The sequence below is a fragment of the Oryctolagus cuniculus genome, chromosome 4, assembly GCF_051225735.1.
Source record: "Oryctolagus cuniculus isolate XC-2025 breed Fujian yellow rabbit chromosome 4, ASM5122573v1, whole genome shotgun sequence".
NCBI lineage: Eukaryota > Metazoa > Chordata > Mammalia > Lagomorpha > Leporidae > Oryctolagus > Oryctolagus cuniculus.
In genome coordinates this window covers 44,948,688-44,971,340 of record NC_142870.1, presented here as the reverse complement: position 1 = coordinate 44,971,340, position 22,653 = coordinate 44,948,688, and the positions used below count along the sequence as shown (strand labels likewise).

General features: G+C 35.8%; 1 protein-coding gene and 1 long non-coding RNA gene across 4 annotated transcripts in view; one reads left to right on the top strand and one right to left on the bottom strand.

Moving 5' to 3' along the window:
* Positions 1 to 17,527, top strand: part of VGLL3 (vestigial like family member 3) — a 44,156-nt gene extending 26,629 nt beyond the window's left edge. For all 3 annotated transcript variants that reach the window (XM_008267102.5, XM_008267101.5, XM_002716634.6), the window contains exon 4: positions 15,931 to 17,527. In XM_008267102.5, the coding sequence (XP_008265324.1) occupies positions 15,931 to 15,974 (44 nt within the window). In that variant the 3' untranslated portion in view covers positions 15,975 to 17,527. The remainder of the gene's footprint in view (positions 1 to 15,930) is intronic.
* LOC149126960 (uncharacterized) lies at positions 16,914 to 22,296 on the bottom strand. Its single transcript, XR_016232384.1, has 2 exons — positions 19,718 to 22,296; positions 16,914 to 19,344 (listed from the first exon to the last, which is right to left on the bottom strand). It is a non-coding gene; the product is annotated as an uncharacterized LOC149126960 (long non-coding RNA).
* Positions 22,297 to 22,653: the final 357 nt, after the last annotated feature.

The window sequence follows — 22,653 nt, the reverse complement described above, 5'->3', positions numbered from 1 at the left end:
GAACAAGTGGTATTGTCCCTTTGGGATTGGCTTATTTCACTCAGCATAATGTTTTCCAAATTCCTAACAGGGATCACTTTTCAGTTAAAATTTAAACACCTAAGAATAATTGTGTGTTAATTACAGAGTTCAACCAATGGTACTAGAAGAAAAAAAATACTAAAATGGATAAAGTATTACATTGTACATCAACCGTCAGGACAAGAGCTGATCAAGTCACTGTTTCAAGTATAGACTTGTTAATATGGTCCTTTTATTGAATTGCAAAGTTGGCTTTATTTGTAACTTCCACATCACCCACTCTATCTAAATCTATCAAAGTAAGAAAGAGTCATGATTTGTCATGTCATTTATTCTCTGTAAACACAAGCTGTTCATGGCTTGAGATTGTTTTTATCTGTAGATCCACAGATTTATTTTTCCTAGAATCCCTCATGTTATTTTAGCTGCAATTTGTTGCAAAGTTTTTTTTTTTTTACTTTGAGAAATGTCACAATAGTGCAATACAAAACACACATAAACAGCTTAGCCTGAGTTGAGATACACATATTCTTTTTTAAAGATAATTCCAAAATGAGAACACACAAAAAGCAAAGCTAATTTTGTACTGTATCACAGGTTTATGAAATCTATAGCAACAAAGCAATAAAATCATGCTGATATTATTCTGACTTCTCAAAAAACTCATGAGTTTTAGCTAGAAATTCACATATTTAGCCACTTCATAATGAATTTGATGAGTGAATCATTATATGAGCCTGTACCTAACCATGATTGCAGTATTAAACCTTATAGGATTCATTTCTCAGTAACCAAGATTTCTTCAGATACCAAGTGAAATCTAGATTGTATTCATGTAAAGGGACATTAGTTTTGACAAAAAAAATAAATCTGCAATATTTATTAGAGTTACAAATTACTTCTGACATGCAAACTGTAAAATTTTCCAGAAATACAGTAAGTTGTGAGAGAAGTATGTTGAAGCATAAATGAGATTATTTCTGAAGAGACTGTCACACCATGGGCTTCTATAACCTGTGAATGGAATCATTCTGTTAAAAAATCTCAGAAAATTGAGACGTTAAATTTTGGCATTCAATAGGAAGCATTGAATACCACTTGGGGAGTTAGGAAGAGACAAATGTCCTTATTATCTACTGTTTTTTTCTCTATGAATAAATTGTATCCAGTAATATACTACAAGTAGAATCATATTAGGTTGTTTCCTGAAATAAAGCCAGTAAACTGCATTAGAAAACAAAATTCCGGTTTAATCTGAATGTTTTGTGATAAGGACCTCATCACAAATGGCAAAAATAGTATTTTAGTAGGATTAAAAAAGTGATTATTATTTCTGAACCTTGTAGTATTTTCTGTGCAATAGGCTAATTAAATTACCTCACTGGTTAAGAGCATGGTGCTCGGTACTATAAGGATGCTTTACAATGAAATGTACATAAGTAATTGTTTTATTAAGGATAGGAAACAAAAAAGCAAGGTGAAAAATCACTAATGCACTAACAGTAACAGTTAGAAAGATGCATTCTCTCTATGAAAGACAGATAAGCATCTTTTCTGTCTAAACTGTGAGTTTATCATCTCCTAATCATATCTCAAGACTCATACTTTCTTGTACATAGTCTGTGCTAACCTTCCCAAGCTATTTTAATAAAAATAAAAATTTTATTGAGTTTTAATTTTTTTTTTGACAGGCAGAGTGGACAGTGAGAGAGAGAGACAGAGAGAAAGGTCTTCCTTTGCTGTTGGTTCACCCTCCAATGGCTGCCGTGGCTGGCGCGCTGCGGCCGGCACACCGCGCTGATCCGAAGGCAGGAGCCAGGTGCTTCTCCTGGTCTCCCATGGTGTGCAGGGCCCAAGTACTTGGGCCATTCTGCACTGCACTCCAGGGCCATAGCAGAGAGCTGGCCTGGAAGAGGGGCAACCAGGACGGAATCCGGTGCCCCGTCCAGGACTAGAACCCCGTATACTGGCGCCGCAAGGCAGAGGATTAGCCTGTTGAGCCGCGGCGCCGGCCTACCATAATGTTTTTCATTCTAGAGAAAAGAAGGCATCACAGTAACATCCATTGTAGATGCTCAACTACAGACTGTTACCCCCTTTCTACCTCATTCTTCTCATGGAGCATGTGTTAGCTATCTGCATTCTGAAAGACTGGTGACTTTCTTGATCATATTAGTAATTTGTATAAATGGTTAAGAAATTAAGACATCTTTAATAATATTAAAAATAAAAGATATAGAGAGTTACTTCCAATCATTTGATTACCTCAGATGGAACAGTTTAATGACATTTCTGTATGGAATCCAGCCCTAGAATTCTTGGATTTCTCAATAACAATAATACTATCTATGAGATTTGCAGGTTTGTATTACCTTTGTTAAGGGCAATATTTCAGTTAAGACAGTTACAACATCAAAAGTCAGTAGCTGTAGATTTAAAAATATATTAGAATGTTTATGAACCAATAGAAATACTCGTTATTGTTGAGTTTACTAGGACATGGTAACAATAAAGATTCTAGTCATTCTAATAAGCAACAATTGATTGCCTCACACTTTCTGCAATTTTTATTTTTTCTTTTAGGCGTATGTCATGAGCCTATTTTCCACTAAAGGCAAAATCCATAAAAGATCTGTTAAAATATCTACACACTTTCAAATAGTGTTAGTTGTTGAGAGCACATGTCCAGAATGACAATTTTGTGATAAGAAGGGTAAGAAAACCATCTTTGCGATGTGTGCAAATCAGCAGGAGAGCCCACTTACATACCACTGACTGGATGGTGCATCGGAGGGAAGCAATGCGTTCCAAAGCACTGCGGTCGCTGTTGAGTGTCCATGGCTGGACTCGGCAGGACCTGAAGGAAGCTCTCCTCGTCTCCCAGTCCTGTAGACCTTATGCCCTTGTTCTCTGGGCCTTTCTCCATAGAGTGGTGTTGGGTGTCACAGTGCCTGAAGCCTGGCATTTTACCTCCTGGATCCTCCCCATATCATAGGACAAAGACAGGAGCCTTCTGCAGCTATGAATATTTTGGGGTACATTTGCATAGGATACAAATAACTGAGTGCATGTAAATTTGAATCCTTGAAAAAGACACCATGATTAAGGGATAAATAAGGCTATTTTTCTCACAATGGTAGGAAATTAAAGAGTTAAACCTTCCAACAAAGTAAATTGGAAAGTGTATTAACATCAAAAGTACTCATTATTAACTTTGGCCCAGCATTCTAACCCTCAGGAGTCTGCCTTACATAGCTGTAATCTACACCAGGTCTGAATATATGCATAAAAATAGTTATTGTGGCAAAATTTGTAATAAGGAAGACTGAAACTGAGTGACTGCCATCCAGAGGGGGATCTGAGTGAATTATCTTACATGTGGTATTGGTGACTTAAAAAAAGAATAAGACACAGAAAAACATATATCTCCTCATTTAAAAAATTGTGTGTATGTGTGACTGTGTGATATATGCAAGTACATGTTATTTAAGGAAGTCAGAGAAAATTAGTTTGTCAAATTGTGTTTCCTTTGAGGGATATGTGTATTGGGATCACTAATAGGAGTTTGGGGAGAAGAAGGAGAAGGAATTTAGAAGTATAAAAACATACATAATATACATTTATATATAAATGTGTGTGAAAGAGAGAGGGGAAGGAATGGAAGGAGGGAGGGAGAGGGAGGGAGGGAGAAAGGAACAAAGGGAATGACAGAATGATACTTTTATAAGTAATTTATATCCCTTATATTACTTAAGAACTCATACGAAATGATTATAATCTAGGGACCTTTAATATGTGGAGAGATGTGGAAATGTGTGCCCAGAGATGTGTATAGGAAGAGCAGATGACTAAAAAGTTGTGGGGCCAATCTATTAACTAGTATGTCGATCCAGTCTTGCAGCAGCTTGGCTTCTTCCTTTTGCTTGGATACAGAATGGAGGTGACACTTGCTGCCCTGACACAGCTGCACTTCCACAGTGCACATGGTTGTGTTTTCTAGATGATGACACACGTTATGGAATAAACTCTCTCATGATTCTCAGTAAATGTGGTTCATTTCAAACAGTTAAATTGACACTGACGATGTCAGGCCTCATGAATGACTTGAGAAGTCAGCATTGAAATCCTCTGTCACCTTTTGACTGAGTCTAACTTAATTTGTTTCTGTTCTTAAAGATTAGCTGTGCTATTTGTTGGCACTGAATTTCTCAGTAGATGCTTGCTGGTATTGGTCACGCAATGTATAGTGGATACTTGCGTATTGGTTAGGCAGAGATTGGGAGAGGTGGGGTAAAGATAAAGAAGAAAAGAATTGAAAGGGTGATCAGGGTTTATCAGGTTTCTTCAAGGCATCTTCAAATAGTTTTCACTGTTGGGAATACTCTGATACATGGAATAATGAGAGGGACCGTACTGTTGAGATATTCATCCTTTGTCACTTGCAAAGATCAAAATGAGGAGTAAGAAAGTTGGACTACAAATCAGACTCATCAACTACACTGATGCATACTAGTATTTAAAAGCTGTGAAACAAAAATGATTCATTACCTATTTTGGTATTAACTATACTTGTATAAATTAGCATTTCTTGCTTTCTTAAAAGTTTTCTTAAGACGTGCAAGAGAGATTAGGCAATGCCATCATCGTTCAACTGATTTCTTAAAGGAGTTAGTATCAAGCAGTTGTGGTTGGGAGTTGGATTCTTTTTAGAAATGACACCATGTCTCACTGAAAGGAACTGCTGTGCTCACAAGAGAAGGGAAGCCTGTTCAGGGGTCAAGCTCTTTTTGCAGGGCAAATAATTTTTCAGTAATGCTTTGCCATTTCTCATATCACAGATATGGGTCTGAAAGAGCAACTTGAATGATGAAATATATTTCAGAATTTGTTCCTGGAAAATTTTACATCAGCTGTCAAATAGGCTACAAAGATTATACAAAAATTCTATATGGCCTAAGAAATTTACATATACTTTTCATTCCCCTATGGGCTAACTTTTCTCTTATTCTATTTATCAACAATATAGGATTTCACAAACTGTTGTCTGTGGCCAACATGTTCTGCATTCCTTGGCAAAAAGATGATGAAAAAAAAAAACTTTCAAAAGATTGATGAAAGGCAAAATATGCCATTTATCTTTTGGCTACAGCCTGATATAGTGGAGACTTAACTGTATTTCTTTTTTTTTTTTTTTGCCACAAGCATATGTTCTAATACTTATTTTCATGACTTCTTTGCTTGAGCTATATCAGGTGATAGTTAGCATCTTCATAATCATTGAGGCCCTGTTTATGCTTGCTTGGATTGAACAGACTCATCTGGAAAATGTCAGAGAACAAGCTTGCATTCATGTCATGTAGGAATGAGATGAAAAGTCACTGATTGATACTGAGGCAACGTGTCTCATTCTTATTGAACATTTTTCTGTATATTTTGTTTGAAAGGAGAGAAACCAGTTAAACCATATAAATAGGCATTAAAATATAGATTTGTATTTCAGCAGTCATGAAATAGTTTTAAAAGTTTGGAAGTCTTTTAAGAATTCTTCTTTCCAGGTATTATGCTTCCTACATAGGTGTTTCTCTAATTATGTTTCTCTAATTATGTTTGTGGGTAAGCAATAGATTCAGGTTAGCTCTCACTCTGCTTGGATTATCTGTTTTCTGAATCATAAAGCTGTCACTGCATAACCTAGAAACCTCTTTAAAGATGCATGTTTGGCTGTATTTGTTATCCAACAGATGTCTGGAGAGTTAGAATCCCTTGAGAGCAGTATTACTTGTGGTTTCAGTTACAATAAGTGATCCAAACATTTTTTTGGGCTTGCTCTTCTCAGTTCTGGGAGAAAGTCTGCAGAAGAAATTACAGACAGTATTCCATTTCACTCTTCCCCACTTCCTTCTTCCTTTATTCTTTTTCTCTGCCTTCAAAGTTCCTTTATATCTGCTTTTGAAATTGAGGCCACTGAATTGGTAAACAGTGTCTAAATTTCAAATTGTGCCGCACCCCAGCTCTTAGCACCGCAGAAGTTATCAGTCATGCTGATGGTCAAATTTTGTGTCTCGTAAATTGTCACTCTCATCAAAAACTATGTGGCCCTTTGATTTACATTTTGTACTTTTCCACAAGTTCCCTTTTAAAATAACTGGTTCAGATTTTTAAGTCCATCTCCTGATGACTTAAGTACTTGCCGATTTACTTTCCACCTGGACATTTTATCATGCCCAAGCCTGAGGAAGCGGATGTGACTGAAGCAGAGGCTGCAGATCATGAACCCTGGAGAGTCTGTGGTTTAAGAGGCAGGGAGGTTTGCAGAGGGCAGAGTCATGACGGTGGCCTACTGTCTGCGCCTGGGAAACACCTGGGTGAGGAACTGCTTGTCACCTGTGATGGTTGCCTCAGGTGCGCAGGTGCTGTGCTTCTTAGAATAACGTCATAAATTATGGTCTACTAATGTCAGATTCAGCGAGTTTTACATTTCTACCCCTCTTCTGAATCTGAGCTTAATGACATTTTGACAAGTTCAGACAGTTTTTCTCATATTGTTTCTGACAGTACTACTTTGTTGAGATGTTAAGTGAATTCTAATGTTTCCTAAGAAACACCTCTGTACACAGAAAAATCTCCCTCTCTCAGTAGATTATTATGTTGCTATTACCAGTCATCTTTTATCATAATTTCACTGTGAGTTGTTATTGTAAGAAAGTAATATAATTACAAGTGTCATAATAAATACACTTCATCTTTGGTCTAATTCAAGAAGAATACATTTTATTTCTGATGACTATAAAAAGAATTTTATTCCAACATTTACCTATCAAATATGAAGGTAATTCATCTAACAGGCCAAATATTTTTAATGATTGAGAAAAATTCTGATATACCTACTCTGCAAAAAGCACTTTGAAATAAATAGAGAAGATTAAAAACACACAGGAAGAAAGATCATAACCATGCAGTGTTCAGTTTCACTAATAATGAAAGAAATGCAAATTAAAACAAGTAATAATCATAAATAGAATAATAATTGGGAATTTTGATGAAAAGTTCTTAAGCACAGTTAGCCACCACACTTAAATATTAAATGTAAGTATCCATATGCTTACATTCAGCAATACACAAATATATTTTCCTTAATTTATCCTCCACTAAAACTAATAACACAAGTAAAAAGTGTATATGTACATATTTGTGCTTATGTGTATATTCAAATAATGTACAATTATAGATAAGTAGGTAATGTCATACACTAGATAAATATTATACAACCCTCCAAAAGATAGGATTGAGCTATATATATGGACATAAATATATTGGTGTTTTCTAAGATATAATGGTGATGAAATAATTTGAGCACATTATTAACAGTGGTGAGTGTAAATCCTGAGTGCTTATGTACTCAACAATTTTTCTGATGCTAGATGATATTATATAGAAGTTTTATTTTACTAATTAACTTGATTTGTAAACAAGAATTCTATGATGCTTTTAAACTCAAAAACACTGTTTTTAAAACAGTGAAAGAAGGTGGTTCTGAGGTGGTTATGTATGACCCATCTCAGTGTTCACCCAAATGAAATCAAAGTTCCCGAATTGGATATCTCTCATTCTTATTTGTTTGCCCATTAATTAATATTATGATGCTACATGCACATAGAAATGTTATTTACACATTCTTAACTGTATTCAAACTGATCGTTCAGGGCTCAACCAAACAAATGCAGTTGTATAATCATTAATGATAACTTCATAAAGTAATATAAAATAGCATGCTGCATCTCTTGGTTTGTGATCATTTGTCAGTATAGCATTATTAGCAGTCCAGTTGTTGATGAAGGTTGGATACATTTACAGGGTGGTTTATGTATTTAAGCTTATCATATGAGTATGACTTATCTTTATTAAAGCATGAGTAAAGTACAATTTTTTTTTAAATATCAGAATAAGCTACATAGTCTTAGAGCGAAAAAAGCTTCTAGACTCTTGATAGCTATGAAGTAAAGAGTTTGTATTTGTTTGTGTGTTTTCTTATTAGATCATAAATATTCTTCACACACATCCAAGTTTCATGTTCCTATTTCTTTTTTATTATCAGCACGTTTTCATTGTATGGTGACCAGCAGTAAAATTAATTGGAAGCATATTCAAGTTAACAGAAAAAGCTGTGGTCAGGTGTTGTCAAAGGACTATGCTTCCTCCTTGGACATGCGTTCCTAGTAAGATGCAGAATTGTTAGTTTTTCAGAGATCTACATTATTATTATTTTACATAATGGCAGAAAATTTAACATCATAAATTGTGGTTATTTTTGGTCCAACCCAATGACCTAACTCCATTGCTCTCAGTCTAAAATAAAATGCCAGAGTTGAAAATTCTCAGATTCTTCCCTCATCCTCTTTCGGAGGTTGCCTTTTTGTTCTTACAGAGTTATTACATCACAAAAACAATCATTCTTAGAGAGTTATTCACATCACAAAACAATTGATCAGTAAGTTGCCATCTACTTCTTCACCTTGTTATTTCATTCTTTTGCTGGCCTTTATTTGCAAATATTCACCCTTCTCCCATTCCGTTTCTCTATACATTCTATTCAGTGTACCCTCAATAAAGGCCTTTTAAACTTGGCTGATTTCAGCTTCCTGGTGTTGGTGATCCTTCCAAGGTTCTCATCTGAAGTAGCCAATGCCAATTCTTCTACCCTGGGAGCCCATATCCCAACTATGGGAAAAATGGCAGGCTTATCAGAATTCTCTCGGAGCTGACTTTTGTACCATTTCCTGCAAGAGGAGAGGATGACAATTTTGAGAATTTTTTTTCACAATACATCCAGAAGTTTAGGGATGCTAGAGAGAGGGAAGTCTTCAGGTCTTTTATGTTTAACACCCTGTGTTGTTACTCTGTTTCCTTATTCCCACAGCCTTTTGCAACAGGTGAATCTATGGAGCTGCTGCTTCCCAAAATATCAGCTATGAATTCATTTTCCTTTGACTGGAAAAATATCCCAGTCATGATACCTATAAAGTTAGTTCTGTTATATGAAAGTTTGATTTCCTTCAAAATCCACATGTTAGAATACTGATGTTACCAATTCTGGTATTAGAAAGTGGTTCTGGAACATGATTAGGTCATGGGGGCAGAGTCCTAAGGAATGGGATCTACGTGAAATAAGCCAGTCCCAAAGGGACAAATACCGTATGTTCTCCCTGACCTGTGATAACTGACAGAGCACCTAAAACAAAATCTGTAGAGTGAAATTGGTACTTCGAGAAACAACGACTTAGAACAGTCCTTATCCTGACTGTTGAGGAACAGGTTTTTTTTTTTTTTTTCTTTTTTTGACAGGCAGAGTGGACAGTGAGAGAGAGAGAGAGAGACAGAGAGAAAGGTCTTCCTTTGCAGTTGGTTCACCCTCCAATGGCCGCCGCGGCCGGCGCGCTGCGGCCGGCGCACCGCGCTGATCCGATGGCAGGAGCCAGGAGCCAGGTGCTTTTCCTGGTCTCCCATGGGGTGCAGGGCCCAAGCACCTGGGCCATCCTCCACTGCACTCCCGGGCCACAGCAGAGGGCTGGCCTGGAAGAGGGGCAACCGGGACAGAATCCGGCGCCCCGACCGGGACTAGAACCCGGTGTGCCGGCGCCGCAAGGCGGAGGATTAGCCTAGTGAGCCACGGCGCCAGCCGAGGAACAGGTTTTTTTCTTCATACTATTTGTTGAACTCTTTACTTAACAGAGTTAATCAAATTTGTATAAAGTTAATTGAAAATAGATATTAGTAAAAAAAAATAAGAGTGGGAATAAGAGAGGGAGGAAGAAGGGAGTGGGAGTGTGGGTGGGAGGGCGGGCATAGTGGGAAGAATCACCATTTTCCTAAAGTTGTAATTATGTGATGTATAAAGCTCGTAACTATTAAGCTATATAGTTCTGCATGCATTCCTATGGACTTAGTTCTAAGGGTGTAGTTTAAAAATTTGCCAAGGGATGCCAAATCCCCATAAGCGAGGTGGTAAAAAAAAAAGCATTTTAAGTGTTGAAGTGATCATATGGATGGGATTAGGTATTAATGTGATCATACAAATAGGATTAAGTGTTTGGTAATAATAATAGATAGAATTAAAAAGGCATGAACACCCCAACTTAGGAAGCAGCCCATGCAGCAGATTCATAGAAAGACAAAAAAAAATCACTTAAATTAGCACTCTGACCTTAGAATCAGCCCTTTAGGCATACTGGTATGCCTGAAAAGCCCACAAGAACATTTTAGGCATGGAAAGCCAAGACAATGTGGCAAAAGCTGTTCTACATGAAGAACCCCTGTGGGTGACACCCCAGTGGAAAGAAGTGATCATCAAAGAAGGATGTCTTTTCTCTGTTGGGAGGAGAGAACAACTACTTTGCTTGTGGCCTTGTTGAAATATTGAAGGAATTTGTGGATTCAAAAGGCATCCAATAGCCTAGGCAGCTCATGTCAAGAGCCTTGGGTGATCACTGATGCCATAGATAAGAGTGTTAATTGTTAAATTAACAACAGGAGTCACTGTGCACTAACTTCCCAAGCAGGACCTCTGTCCTCAAAGAGTTGTATTATGAGAGTTTAGTAGTAAAACTTGTTCTCAAAGATTTATTTCATTTTACTATATTAAGTGGAGGGTATTCTTACATCTCATAAGTTTTAGATATGCCTAAGTGCCCAGCTCCATTTCTTATTTTCTTAGATGCTTCTTCAATTAATTGTAAAACTTGTTCTCAAAAAAGAGTATATTATCACAAAAAATAAAAATAAGAAAGGAATCAGGAGAAAGGATGAGAGTGAGGGGGGGTGGAAAATGTTATTGTATACTTAAAATTATATGTATGAGACACATGAAATTAATTCTATTTATATAAATAAAATTTTTAAATAAAAAAAGAGACCTAAGAAAATCCTAGCCCCTCCTACCATGGGAGCATACAAGAAGATAGTATCTCTATGAACCAGAAGGCAGGCCTCATCAGACTCGGAGTCTGCTGGCACCTAGATCATAGATTTTCCAGCCTACAGAACTATTATAAATGCATTATTATTATTTATTAGCCACACAAATTGTTTTCATGCTGTAGCATCCTGAATGTGCTGATTATATAATTCTTCAAATGTTAAAGGAAAATCGTATGCTGATCCTTCTTTCTTGCCTCTAATTTTTCTTTTTTAATTGATAAAAATTATACATATTCATGGGGTCTTGAGTTTCTTTTCATCTTAAAATTTTTATTTATTGTAAAGGCATATAGGCAGACACAACTTCCACGTAAGGGTTTATTCCCCAAATGTCAGGGTTAGCCTGGGATGAAGTCAGGAACTGGAACTCAATACAATTTCTCAAATTGGTGGAAGTCACCCAAGTACTTGGTCCTTTACCTGCTGCCTCTCAGGGTGTACAATAGCAATAAACTTGATCTGAGGCAGAGCTGGGACTTGAACTCAGGCACTCCAATACAAGATGTAGACCTTCCAAGCAGTGTCTTAACTACTGTGGTGAATATTTGCCTCACTTTTTAAAATAGGTATGTATGTATGTATGTATGTATATATGTTTGAGAGAGGGACAGAGAAGCTCCTATCTACTGGCTCCCTCTCCAAGTATCTACAACAGCTACTGCTGGGCCAGGCAGAAGCCAGGAGCCAGAATTCAATCTGGGTTCCTCAAATGAATGATAAGTATCTCAAATGAAGGTGGTACTTGAGCCATAACCTGCTACCTCTCAGAGTGTGCATTGGTAGGATGGTGTACTCAAAACTGCAGCCAGGTCTCAAATGTCAGCATCACATACAGGATGCAGGATGCAGGTATTCCAACTTATGTTTTAATAGCTAGACCGAAGTTCTCCCACCTCCCCATCTCTCAATCCCACCAAGTTTCTTTTTCTATATCCATAATTCCTTTGCTCTGTTCTTGGGTCTGGATTTCTTTTTTCTCTTTTCTCTTGGTCATCTGGTGGCAGAGATGTTGGAACTGAAAAGAGAAAATGGGTCAATGGGCTTTCATTTCCTTTCAGGCCAGAGCCACAGGCCTACTACACCACAACACCAGTCCTGTCACTGTATATTTTAAATGGTCATACTGGGAAGTCTAGAGGGGAGTATTATGGTTACCCTAAATATATTTATAGAGATATAGTTGATATTCTATTACATCATATTTTTCTTTGGAAGTGTGTTGCTGTGGATTTGTTCTGGGAGGAGAAGCATGGTGGGGATAAGAAGCGTGGAGTCACCACACAGACACAGGGAGTAGGATGAAAGCAGGCTAGAGGCGAGCAGCTTGCAGACTCGCTTATTTCAATTGGTACAGCAGCTTATATAGCTGAGGCAGACAATCCGGTCAAGGGGCGATTTATGCCCTAACCAATCATTGCCTGTTGCCAGGCAGGCTCCTTTGCCATGTGGGTTCTGAAGCCATTCTTGAGTAACTGCCACTCACTTGCCAGTGGCCATCTTGGCACGGCCTTCTCATTCCGCCACAGAAGTGTTCTTTATCTGAAGTATACCAAACCATTGTGTAGCCATTTATTACATGTTACATTAAACATTGCAACAATATAGTTTCTTTAAAAATATCATAGATAGTTTATTTTCTAAATCTTTATGTCAGTTCTGTGTAATTCAGGGTGTTTCTAAATAGTGCAAATAAAGGGATATAAAAAAGGAGTCTATTAATGCTTCTTTGAGTTGGTTTTATATGATTTTGATGGAGGGCACTGGGAAAGTCCAGCCAGTGCCACAGCCAGTAGTCTATAGAGCCTATGTAAGGTGAGAGTATATGTTGTGGGAAAGACTTCTGACTCTGAGCAGCATGCTTACTTTAAAATCCTAGCTCCATCACTTAGCTGTTGCATAAATTCTCCTTCTGTTTTCTCCTTTGCAAAAGGGATATTATTGTAGCATGATTGGGAACGATCAACAAGATATTTTGTGTAAAATACTTAGCACAATACCTAGCATATTCAGGCCTTAACAACATCATTTTGGTTTTGATGTTTATGTTCCTTTCTACTGAACATCTCACAGACTAAACAATAAAACCAAAACTGAAATACCAATATAAAGAAAGTAAACATGGGTGATTTCAGATGGTGAGTAGGGAAGTCTCAGGATACGCTGTGAGCTAGAACTTCAAGTTGGGGAAGTAAGAAGGCAAAAACAACAACCATGAAACCTAAAAGGAGCGAGACTGGTTACAGAGTGGATTCAGTTGCAGTAAGAAAAATTTGAGAAATTACAAACATAAGTGGACTACATAAGGATCACCAATGAACAATTCTGCCTCCCTCAACTCTGGCTGGGGAAAACAGAATGTACTTGCTGACTCAAGTATTCTGATCCACTCATACCAATTGTCTTAACCAGATAAAGTATAGTCATGCTTTTCTCTTACAGCTTCTTGATGGGATTTTTCATTTGTGGTTGCTCATTTTTTGTGCTTCATTTATTCCTATTGTGAAATGCATGGATATGAAGCTCTGATAAAGCAAAGATTTGATTTATGTCACATCACCAAAAAGAAACTATAGCACAAGGATCCATTAGATATTTAATACATTTCAGACCATAGATGAATTGATTTATTTAAGGTTTGCAATGCAGAAATACAGGGACATGGAACTAAACTAAGATGCAAATTTATAGAGAGGGTGACCCCCGTTACTCCGGCTGGAGAGTTTGGGACTATGTTAAGTAATGTGATGCTTGTTCACAGAAAAAGACTAATGTGACTCTGAAGGAGTCCTAAGTCTTTGCAGAGTGAACTAGGGATTGCCTTTATTTCAAAGGGAGAAAAAAGACACTCAAACCACTTGATGACTATAACAATATTCATGACTTTCAGTGCTGACATTCTATAGATTGATGCAGTCCTCAAGTGTGGAAATACTGAGTCATAGAAAAGATGAGACATTTTAATAATGAAAAAAATATTTATGTAGTCAGCAGATTGTCAGTAAAGGTGGTTTGGATTATAAGAGTCACAGAGCAGAGACTGTCAGGTTGCAAATTATTCTAACCACAAAATCATTTGAAAATGAGTAAAGCAAACTCAAAGTGACTTGATATACCCCAGATCCTTTTATTTCTTCTCCCTTCCTCCTTCCCCCATCTTCTTCCATTGTTTCTTCTTTTGAAATGTGAAAGGAAAAATATTGATAGAATCAATACTTATTAAGTATAATACCAGCACAATTGAGAAAATGTAAAGATGGGAGCAATACACAAAAGCTATATGAAATTGTGTGTTTTGTGATCTCCTTGTGTTTCTTTTCTTCCTCTCTTAAATATTCTGCTTTGTGGGTTGTCATTACATATCCATTCAAGAAATACTTTTTTTCTATTTTTGTTATTACATCCATTATTTTATAAAATTCTCTGCAAATTGAGGGACAAGAAGTGTTGCTTTAGTAACAATAAAATTTAAAATCATTTATTCAGAGCTTTAAGTTCAGACTTATAGCAGTTTTAGATCAAAAAGAGAGCCTGAGATCCTTGCAGCTATACAACAGCAGTCATGTCTCATTTCAACTCATTTGTAAAAAGTCTTCAGGGGGCCCAGCATTGTGGTAAAGAAGGTTAAGCCACTGCCTGCAACACTGGCATGTACCAGTTCGAGTCCTGGATGCTCCACTTCTGATCTGGCTCCCTGCTAATATGCTTGCAAAAGCAGAGGAAGATAGCCCCAGTGTTTGTGTCCCTGCCACCCATGTGAGAGACTTGGATGAAGCTCCTGGCTTTCACCTGGGCCAGCTCTGGCCTTTGTGGCCATTTGGAGAGTGAGCCAGCAGATGGAAAATTCCCTCCCCACCCCCCACCTCTCTCTGACTCTGCCTTTCAAGCAAATTCTAAAACAAAAACAGAAAACTAGAGGTCTTCACTGAATGCTTTGGTATCTGATTGGAAACAACTTAAGAGCAGTTATCTGTCTCAGACTTCACGCTTTCAAACAATTATGCCTTGGGTATAAAAAAGTGATGGATGTGTTAACTAAAATGGTAGTATTTATCATTTCACAATATGTACACACACCAACGGATCTCATTCCACATATTAAAGGTATAAAATTTCATTTGCCAGTAAAAATGAAAAGAAAAAACAGTGAAATTAACTTCAACTGGGTAGAAATTGAAGGTTCTATGTTAATTGCCCATATCAGAAATTAGCCAATGAACTGTATTAGATCAGAGTCTATTTTTTATGGCTTCTCTTTTATAAACTTCTTCCCAACTATAGTTGTGAGTTGGAATTAACATATTGAATTATCTTCCCTTTTTTTTAAAGTTATGTCTAAATTTTGCTTTCTTTCTATGTAGTATGAATTTGCATATGTCACTTAAACTACTTTCTGGAGGAACAGGTTATTCAAATATGTATATTGATAAATAGAATGGAGATTTAATACAATGCTATTAGTTATGAATCAATAAAATACATAACACTATATTTATTTTAACCATTTTTAATTATTCACCATAATTTATAACAATTCAAAACAACAAAATATGTTCATCATATTAGTCCAAAAGTATCATCTCTATGATTTCCAAAAGTATTAATTGAAGTAAAACCTACAAGATTGGCTATGTCCATTTTTTGCTTCTAATATAAGTTTCTTTTGAAATAACAAAATATTTCATTTAGTATATTTATTATTGAGTTACACTCCAAGGAAATAAGAACTGTAAAAAAGAATTTGTGCTGTATAAATGGAATGTTATGAATACTGATAGGCATGGAAGTTGATGAGATACCAGATTATCCTTAAGTCATACTTTCCTAGTATCTTAATTCTCTATTTGGTTTCTATAGCCAGTACAATTCAGATTATACCTATTGTTGAGTGCTAGTTTTATTAATACCCTTCATTTTTACCATTGTCATCTTTTCTAGGTCTGCAGCATCAAGACAAGAGCAAGGAATCACCGTGGTACTAAAACAGTGTTAGTAAGTCATGTTGCAGCATGAATTCAAGGGCCCACTGGAAGAAGATGCTGTCAGGATCCTTCATTCTGCAGAGGACAAGAGAGACGTGAAAAGAGAAGAGGATGTGTCAGGCAGTTGACTTTGGTTTTGAGACTTTTCAGAGAGCAGAGTGGGTCCTAGACAATGAGGAAAATCTTGTTTCCCCCTCATCTGAGCCTTTCCCAACTGAGTAACTCTTTCTTTTTATGTTTTCTTGCTTTCATCAATACATCAGTTAATTTTTGTTTTATTTCGATTTTTTTTATCTTTATGAATCAATCACCTTGTCAGGAAAAGATGAACCACAAATGAAAATGGTCATTCTTTCAGGAACACAATTTTGTAGCTCTATGTGCATCTATTTTTGTAGATATACAGAAAGTTTGGTTTAGCCTTGATGGGGTATTTTTGAGGGACATATTTTTTTTTTAATATTGTAAAAATTGTTGAGTTCTGTTTAAAGAACTTGCTCTCAGAGAAGCACTGGCAAATGTTTAAGATGCTTGCCTTTAAGAGGCTGTGATATGCTCTGTCTGTGCTTTCTAGGTTACCTCAAGTGTTTGATATTTTCTCCTTCCTACAAAAGTAGCTAAACTATCATCAAACCAGTGCAGTATTGTTTTATAATGAATCTCAGTGAAAACAATTCCATGCTAGAGTTGTATATATAGCTTTAAAAAGAAGTTTTTCTAAATGACCACATTAAAGACTGGCTATTTCATTACTATGGTTTCTATCAAAGAGTTCTGGAAAGCTGTTTAGGAAAGAAGTTTGGTAAACCTTCAAATCCGAAGGAGACTTTACTTAGAGCATCATAATTCTTTTTCTACTCCATCCAACCTTGATAAATGGAACCAGAGTTTATATACAACCACTTGTTGGGGGTGGGGATGCATTTACCAATGGCGCCTGTGAGTACCAGTGTCTTATTTTTCTTGTTTCTGCCTATTCACTCATGGCAATTTAAAAAGTCTTATTTTAATTCCATCTTTTCTCCCTGGGAAGCTTTTGAATAAGTAGTATCTGGGAATGTACTAGACACATCAAAAAGCTTTAGCTATTTCTGCTAATGTCACCCATCCTTATCAACTGAACACTAATATATTCTATCTGTAATAATTTTAAACACAGGATTTTGCAACTCTTCTTTTTTGTGGTTTAAGTCTGTCTTTGCTTGACTTGCTTTTGTTTTAAGAAAAAAAATTAGGGCAAAGTAAAATTTATATTGATATTTAAATTTATGTCACAATTACTGATATTGCACTAAAATTGATAAGTTGGGAATTCAACTTGATATGACCTTCAGTTTCTAAAAAATGAAGTGAGAATTATATTAAGACTTTTTCAGTAAAGACTTGGAAAGTAGCACTGATTAATAATTCAAGGACTTTACTGGCAAAGTCCATTTCTTTTTTCAATTGCTTTCAGAGAAGGTCATATACAAAAGTTAGTGTAATATAGAAATTACAGTTTGATGAAGAAATTTTCTCAAGTTTCTCCCACTTTTCACCACTCACATGAAAAAGAATATTTAATGAAATGCCAATTTCCATCCTTAATTATACACATTTTGTGTGTGTGTGGATGTTTTAGACACGAATAACACAATATGTTTATGTAGGCAGAGTTCTCATAAAGAATTTTAAAATATTTCCCATATTTCCTTTGTTACATTTAATGTATTAAGTGTCTTAGTTTTCCTGGTGCATCCTGTGCATTTTAAATTTAAACAGATTCTCATCGCTCCATATTTTGCTTGTTTTTTACCTAAACTGTTTAACACAATATGCACATTTTTTACCAACATGAGATCCAAATTTAAGGTATATTTTTCTCACTAGTGAAAGGAATTTAAAGTTCTAAGAAGTGATCAGATTAAATTATGTGCATTTTGCTCTGTGTTTTGATCTGGTATCGTTTTTTCGGTTGTAATTTGCTCAAATGTGTTAAGCACAGAGTTGAATGAGCCTATAAAACTCATGTTGTCTTGTATTCTCCTGAGTTTTCAAAGACAAGTATTCATATGTTCCCATGGGATGACTCACTGAGGATTATTTATCTGCCTCTTTTGCCTTGGGAACCTATTAACTTCCTTTGCTATTTCTCTTACAACAGTGTTTTACTCGAACTCTTTCAGATCTTTCAATTGGATTTTCACAATTGAGAAGGAAAATATTGAGTCCTTGCTCCTTTCCTTATTCCCCATCCAATTGAATTGAATTATAGAGAACAATTATATGGCTTTAACCAGAATTTAGACTTTGTTCTGTATCTCTCTGAATGACTATTGTATAAAACATTTCTTGACTATCAGAGCCTGAGAAAAGTTGGGAACCTGAATTCTGCTGTACTCAGGAAGGATATGCAGGTGATCTCTTCCATTGAGAACAGGCCCAGGTGTGGTTTGCCCAATACAGTTAAGGAACCTCTAAATATAGAATGAGTGCTTACCTTTACAATTGCCTGGCACCTGCTTGCTATGGCCATATTACCATTGTCATCAGAAGTCATAAAGGAGAATGGGTTGTAATTTAGCACATTATTCTGAAATTAAGTTGAAAATATTATCACCCCTGGGTCTGATTTTTCCCATATCAAAATGATGGTGTTAGAATTAAAGTTGTCACAACTGCTTTATGGAGAGCTATCATCTACCTCCCCATTTTCATTTAGAGTCACTCAGACTTTGACCATTTTACAAATCAGATTGTCTTCTGTGAACAAGACACTAGAATATAATTTCTTAAGTTTTAAATTTAATTGTTTCTTCAAGAACTAAAGAGCAGCATATGTTGACAAGTTAGGATCCTAATAGGTTATTTGATTCCACAGTGTTGATTTGAAAAGAGCTTTTGAGAAATCAATGTGTCTTCTTAAGAAGATTGTCCTCTCTTAACTTTTCCTTCTAACTTATCTCTTTCTCTTAAGATTATTCATACCATTAAACAAAATGTTTAATATTACTCAAAAGTTTTCAAAATGACAAACTATAGATTCTAAATAATCAGAGTCACTTTCTTTAACTTTATAAAAGTTAAAAAATTCTAGGCATTAGCATAAAAGATGTCCCTGAACAACTTGTTGTTCATTATACAAGTAACATTTGTCCACTCCTGTTTAAGACTACAGAATATAAGTGTACCCCAAGAAGTTCATGGAAAATAATTAAAAGTAAGTTTATTTTGGTGCAAAAATTTTGAAAATGCATATGTGGGGTCTCAAAAATCTCATAGAATGTTCATTTTATGAAAGGCTATGCAAAGATTTCAAAACTATTTTGCACCAAAATAAGTTTATCTTCAATTTAATTTCCTGTTGAGCTTTGAAGATGGCCTTATGTGACTGTATCTAACTTTTTTTTTTTTTTTTTTTTTTTTCTTTGACAGGCAGAGTGGACAGTGAGAGAGAGAGACAGAGAGAAAGGTCTTCCTTTGCCGTTGGTTCACCCTCCAATGGCCGCCGCGGCCAGCGCGATGCGACCAGCGCACCGCGCTGATCCGATGGCAGGAGCCAGGAGCCAGGTGCTTTTCCTGGTCTCCCATGGGGTGCAGGGCCCAAGCACCTGGGCCATCCTCCACTGCACTCCCGGGCCACAGCAGAGGGCTGGCCGGGAAGAGGGGCAACCGGGACAGAATCCGGCGCCCCGACCGGGACTAGAACCCGGTGTGCCGGCGCCGCTAGGCGGAGGATTAGCCTAGTGAGCCGCGGCGCCGGCCTGTATCTAACTTTTGAGTTCACTACCTGGTTTAATGTTGTGTTTGCAATTTAAAGTGATGATTGGAAACTGATAGGAAATTCTGTTCTATTCCTTACTGACCGTCCTTTGAATAGTATTTGCTGAATTAAGCTAATAAGGGTTATGGCATTAAGTGATGGCAAAGGAAAGTAGACATGCCAGAGTTATGACAGGGAAATGAGTGGAGAAGCAGAATGAATTAATGGATAAGAGCTTTGATTTGAGGCCATTCTCTGAATTCTGCTTTAGCCACAATTTGATGTGTGGTTTTGGGGTCTTCATTTGTTTATGTCATGAGTAAAGTGAGATAGTGATATCAAACAGGCAGGCTGTTGAAACTGTTGACCATTTGACTCACTATAGATGTTTACTATAAATGTCTATCAATTGAGTAAGCAGATCATTAAGCTGACCTCCAACTTCTCTTCTCTTTGCTTATAATATGCATTTCTTCAGCAACCAAGTCACTATATGATTACTTTTCTGTAGGAAATTATTGCAAAGAGAAGATTTTCTCCTTACTGGATGTGGGAGATAATGTATATTTATTTCTTAACTAGCTTTGACTTCTTACTTTATCATTTACAAAGGAAAAATAAGTTCTTAGTGTATGTCCCACCCTGATTTTCCTCACATATCTCAATTTTTTATTCATTCCCCCATGTATTGTGTCTCCAAAATTAATGGGATAGTGTCATTAATTCACCAGAGTTTATATTGTTCAGTTATCTTTTGGGTTTCCTTGGCACCTGAAGTAAGACATTTCTTTTGAGTTATCCATTTTTTTTCTTTACTTGTCTTGGAGGAAATGTGCAAAATATGGTGGAAAAAATCTACATGAAAAAGGGGGAAAAACACAAGCCTTTAAGATCTCAGTCAGCAAATTTACTCTACTTGAGAAAAAAGAAACAACTTTATTAGAAGCAGATGTTGACACTGTGTCAGTTATTGAAGATGGAAAGAGTTCACTCGAACCATTGCCGTTACAAAGGGGTATTGACGGCCCTAAGAATTCCTGTGACTGATCACCTTTGCAGCTGACAGAAGGACAGCAGAAACTGTGGAGGACCAAGAGTGAAACCAGCCTGCCAAGGTTAATGTACGGGACCCTAATCTCTCAGTTCTTTCTTTTCTCTTCTGCAGGATCAAATATACATCTTTCAGACAAAGTAAGGCTTGTTTGAGAGGGAAATTACAGATTTTTTTTATAACATTTAAAGGCCAAAGAGCTCTTTAAATCTACTACTAAAGCATTAAATCTACGATTAAGATGGCTTTGGAAAATATAGGCTAGAATTTTAGTTCAACAATGTATGTAGAAGATGAATACATAAACTATTTAAAAGTGTGTGCCTCTGGCATTTGGGGCAGGAGTGTAGCTGGCAAAGAAACGTCAGTTTCAACAGTTTCAAAATGTTAATAACGTTGATGTCTTGGTCATGGAGATTGATCACAGAAAAGACTTTCGAATTTTTCAGTAGCTTTTAAGAACACTTTAATGTTCTCTGGGAATTGCACCCCATATTCTTGTCTAACCTATAGTCATTCTTGTTAAAATATCTTAATTTTTTATTCCTTTTATTGTTCATTGCCGTGTCTCATTTGAAAAATATTCTGTAGTTTCAAGTTATTGATCAAACAAGTATCCTCTTGAAGTTGTAGCTAGTTTGATCCAACATTTATCTGAATCTCCTATTTAAGTTTTAAGAAATTCTAATAGATTTAAGTGTAATTTACCAATTATAGTATATAACAAACAAGCACACATTCTACAAAATGGCAAGATATCAATTTCCTTTTTAACAATTTCTGGACAATTATATTTGACCAAGAACAATTATGTTAGAATATGAGATTGTTTAGATCCTTTTTTTTTTTTTTTTGGTATAAGATGTGAACTTTTCTTATGATGTTTCTTTATGCTAATGGAGATGTACATTTTTTCTATACTGTGGCTAGAACAAAAGTTAATAACGGTTATTTACACACTTGATTTAATTTCTTAGACTATGTAAATCTTGGATATTATATCTGATTAAAAATATTATTCCATACATTTTTCAAGATATATAATACAAGGAAAGGTTTTCATGTGAATTCTTTGTATAATTTTAAAAGGAAAATGTGGGTTCAATTTGTTTCTATCACATAAATCTAAGGTAAAATGCTTTCATGATGAAAAATACACAGTATAGTGAAGTTTATGTATTTGTCACTTGATTAGGTAAACTTAAAATTATTAATTATAATATTACCATACAGCTTTTATATACAATGAAATTCCAGATTTGTTAGAGAAATTAACTATTCTTAGTTATGCTGTCATCCTAATTTACAAAATATATCATTCATAAAACTTTGGACTATATAAGATAATTATAAAATCATATTTTTTGCTTATTGTGAGGTTGAAGAAGAGACATTTTCTTATTTCTCTTCATTGTTCAATTGCAGGTTTTATGACTATGTCTCAGTGATATAAGATGATGAAAATTTTGTAATTAAAACAGATGTCATTATGTTCAATTTGTTCAATAAATAATTTAATGTGAATTTAATGTTTATATTTTAATGTAGCATTTTGCTTTGGTCTGTATTTCTTGAGAATTAACTAAAGCTCTTTTCATTTCCTTTATAGTCAATTAAGCAACTTATAAAATTCTTTGGAAATTACATTTTAGGTTGTCCCAATTATGAGGTTAATTTCTATAGTCAAGAAATTGTATGTTACAATGAGGAGTTAATTGTAGAACAAATGTTTATAATGGATAACAGGTGAAATGAGTTTATGAATTACTTAATAGTAGGAGTGTTTAAAATGTTTTGCTACAGAATGCTTCTGAGTTATTCAGTTAATCCTTAAAAGAAATATTTTGTTTTGCATTATATTTTAATGCAATAATGTGGAAAAAAAA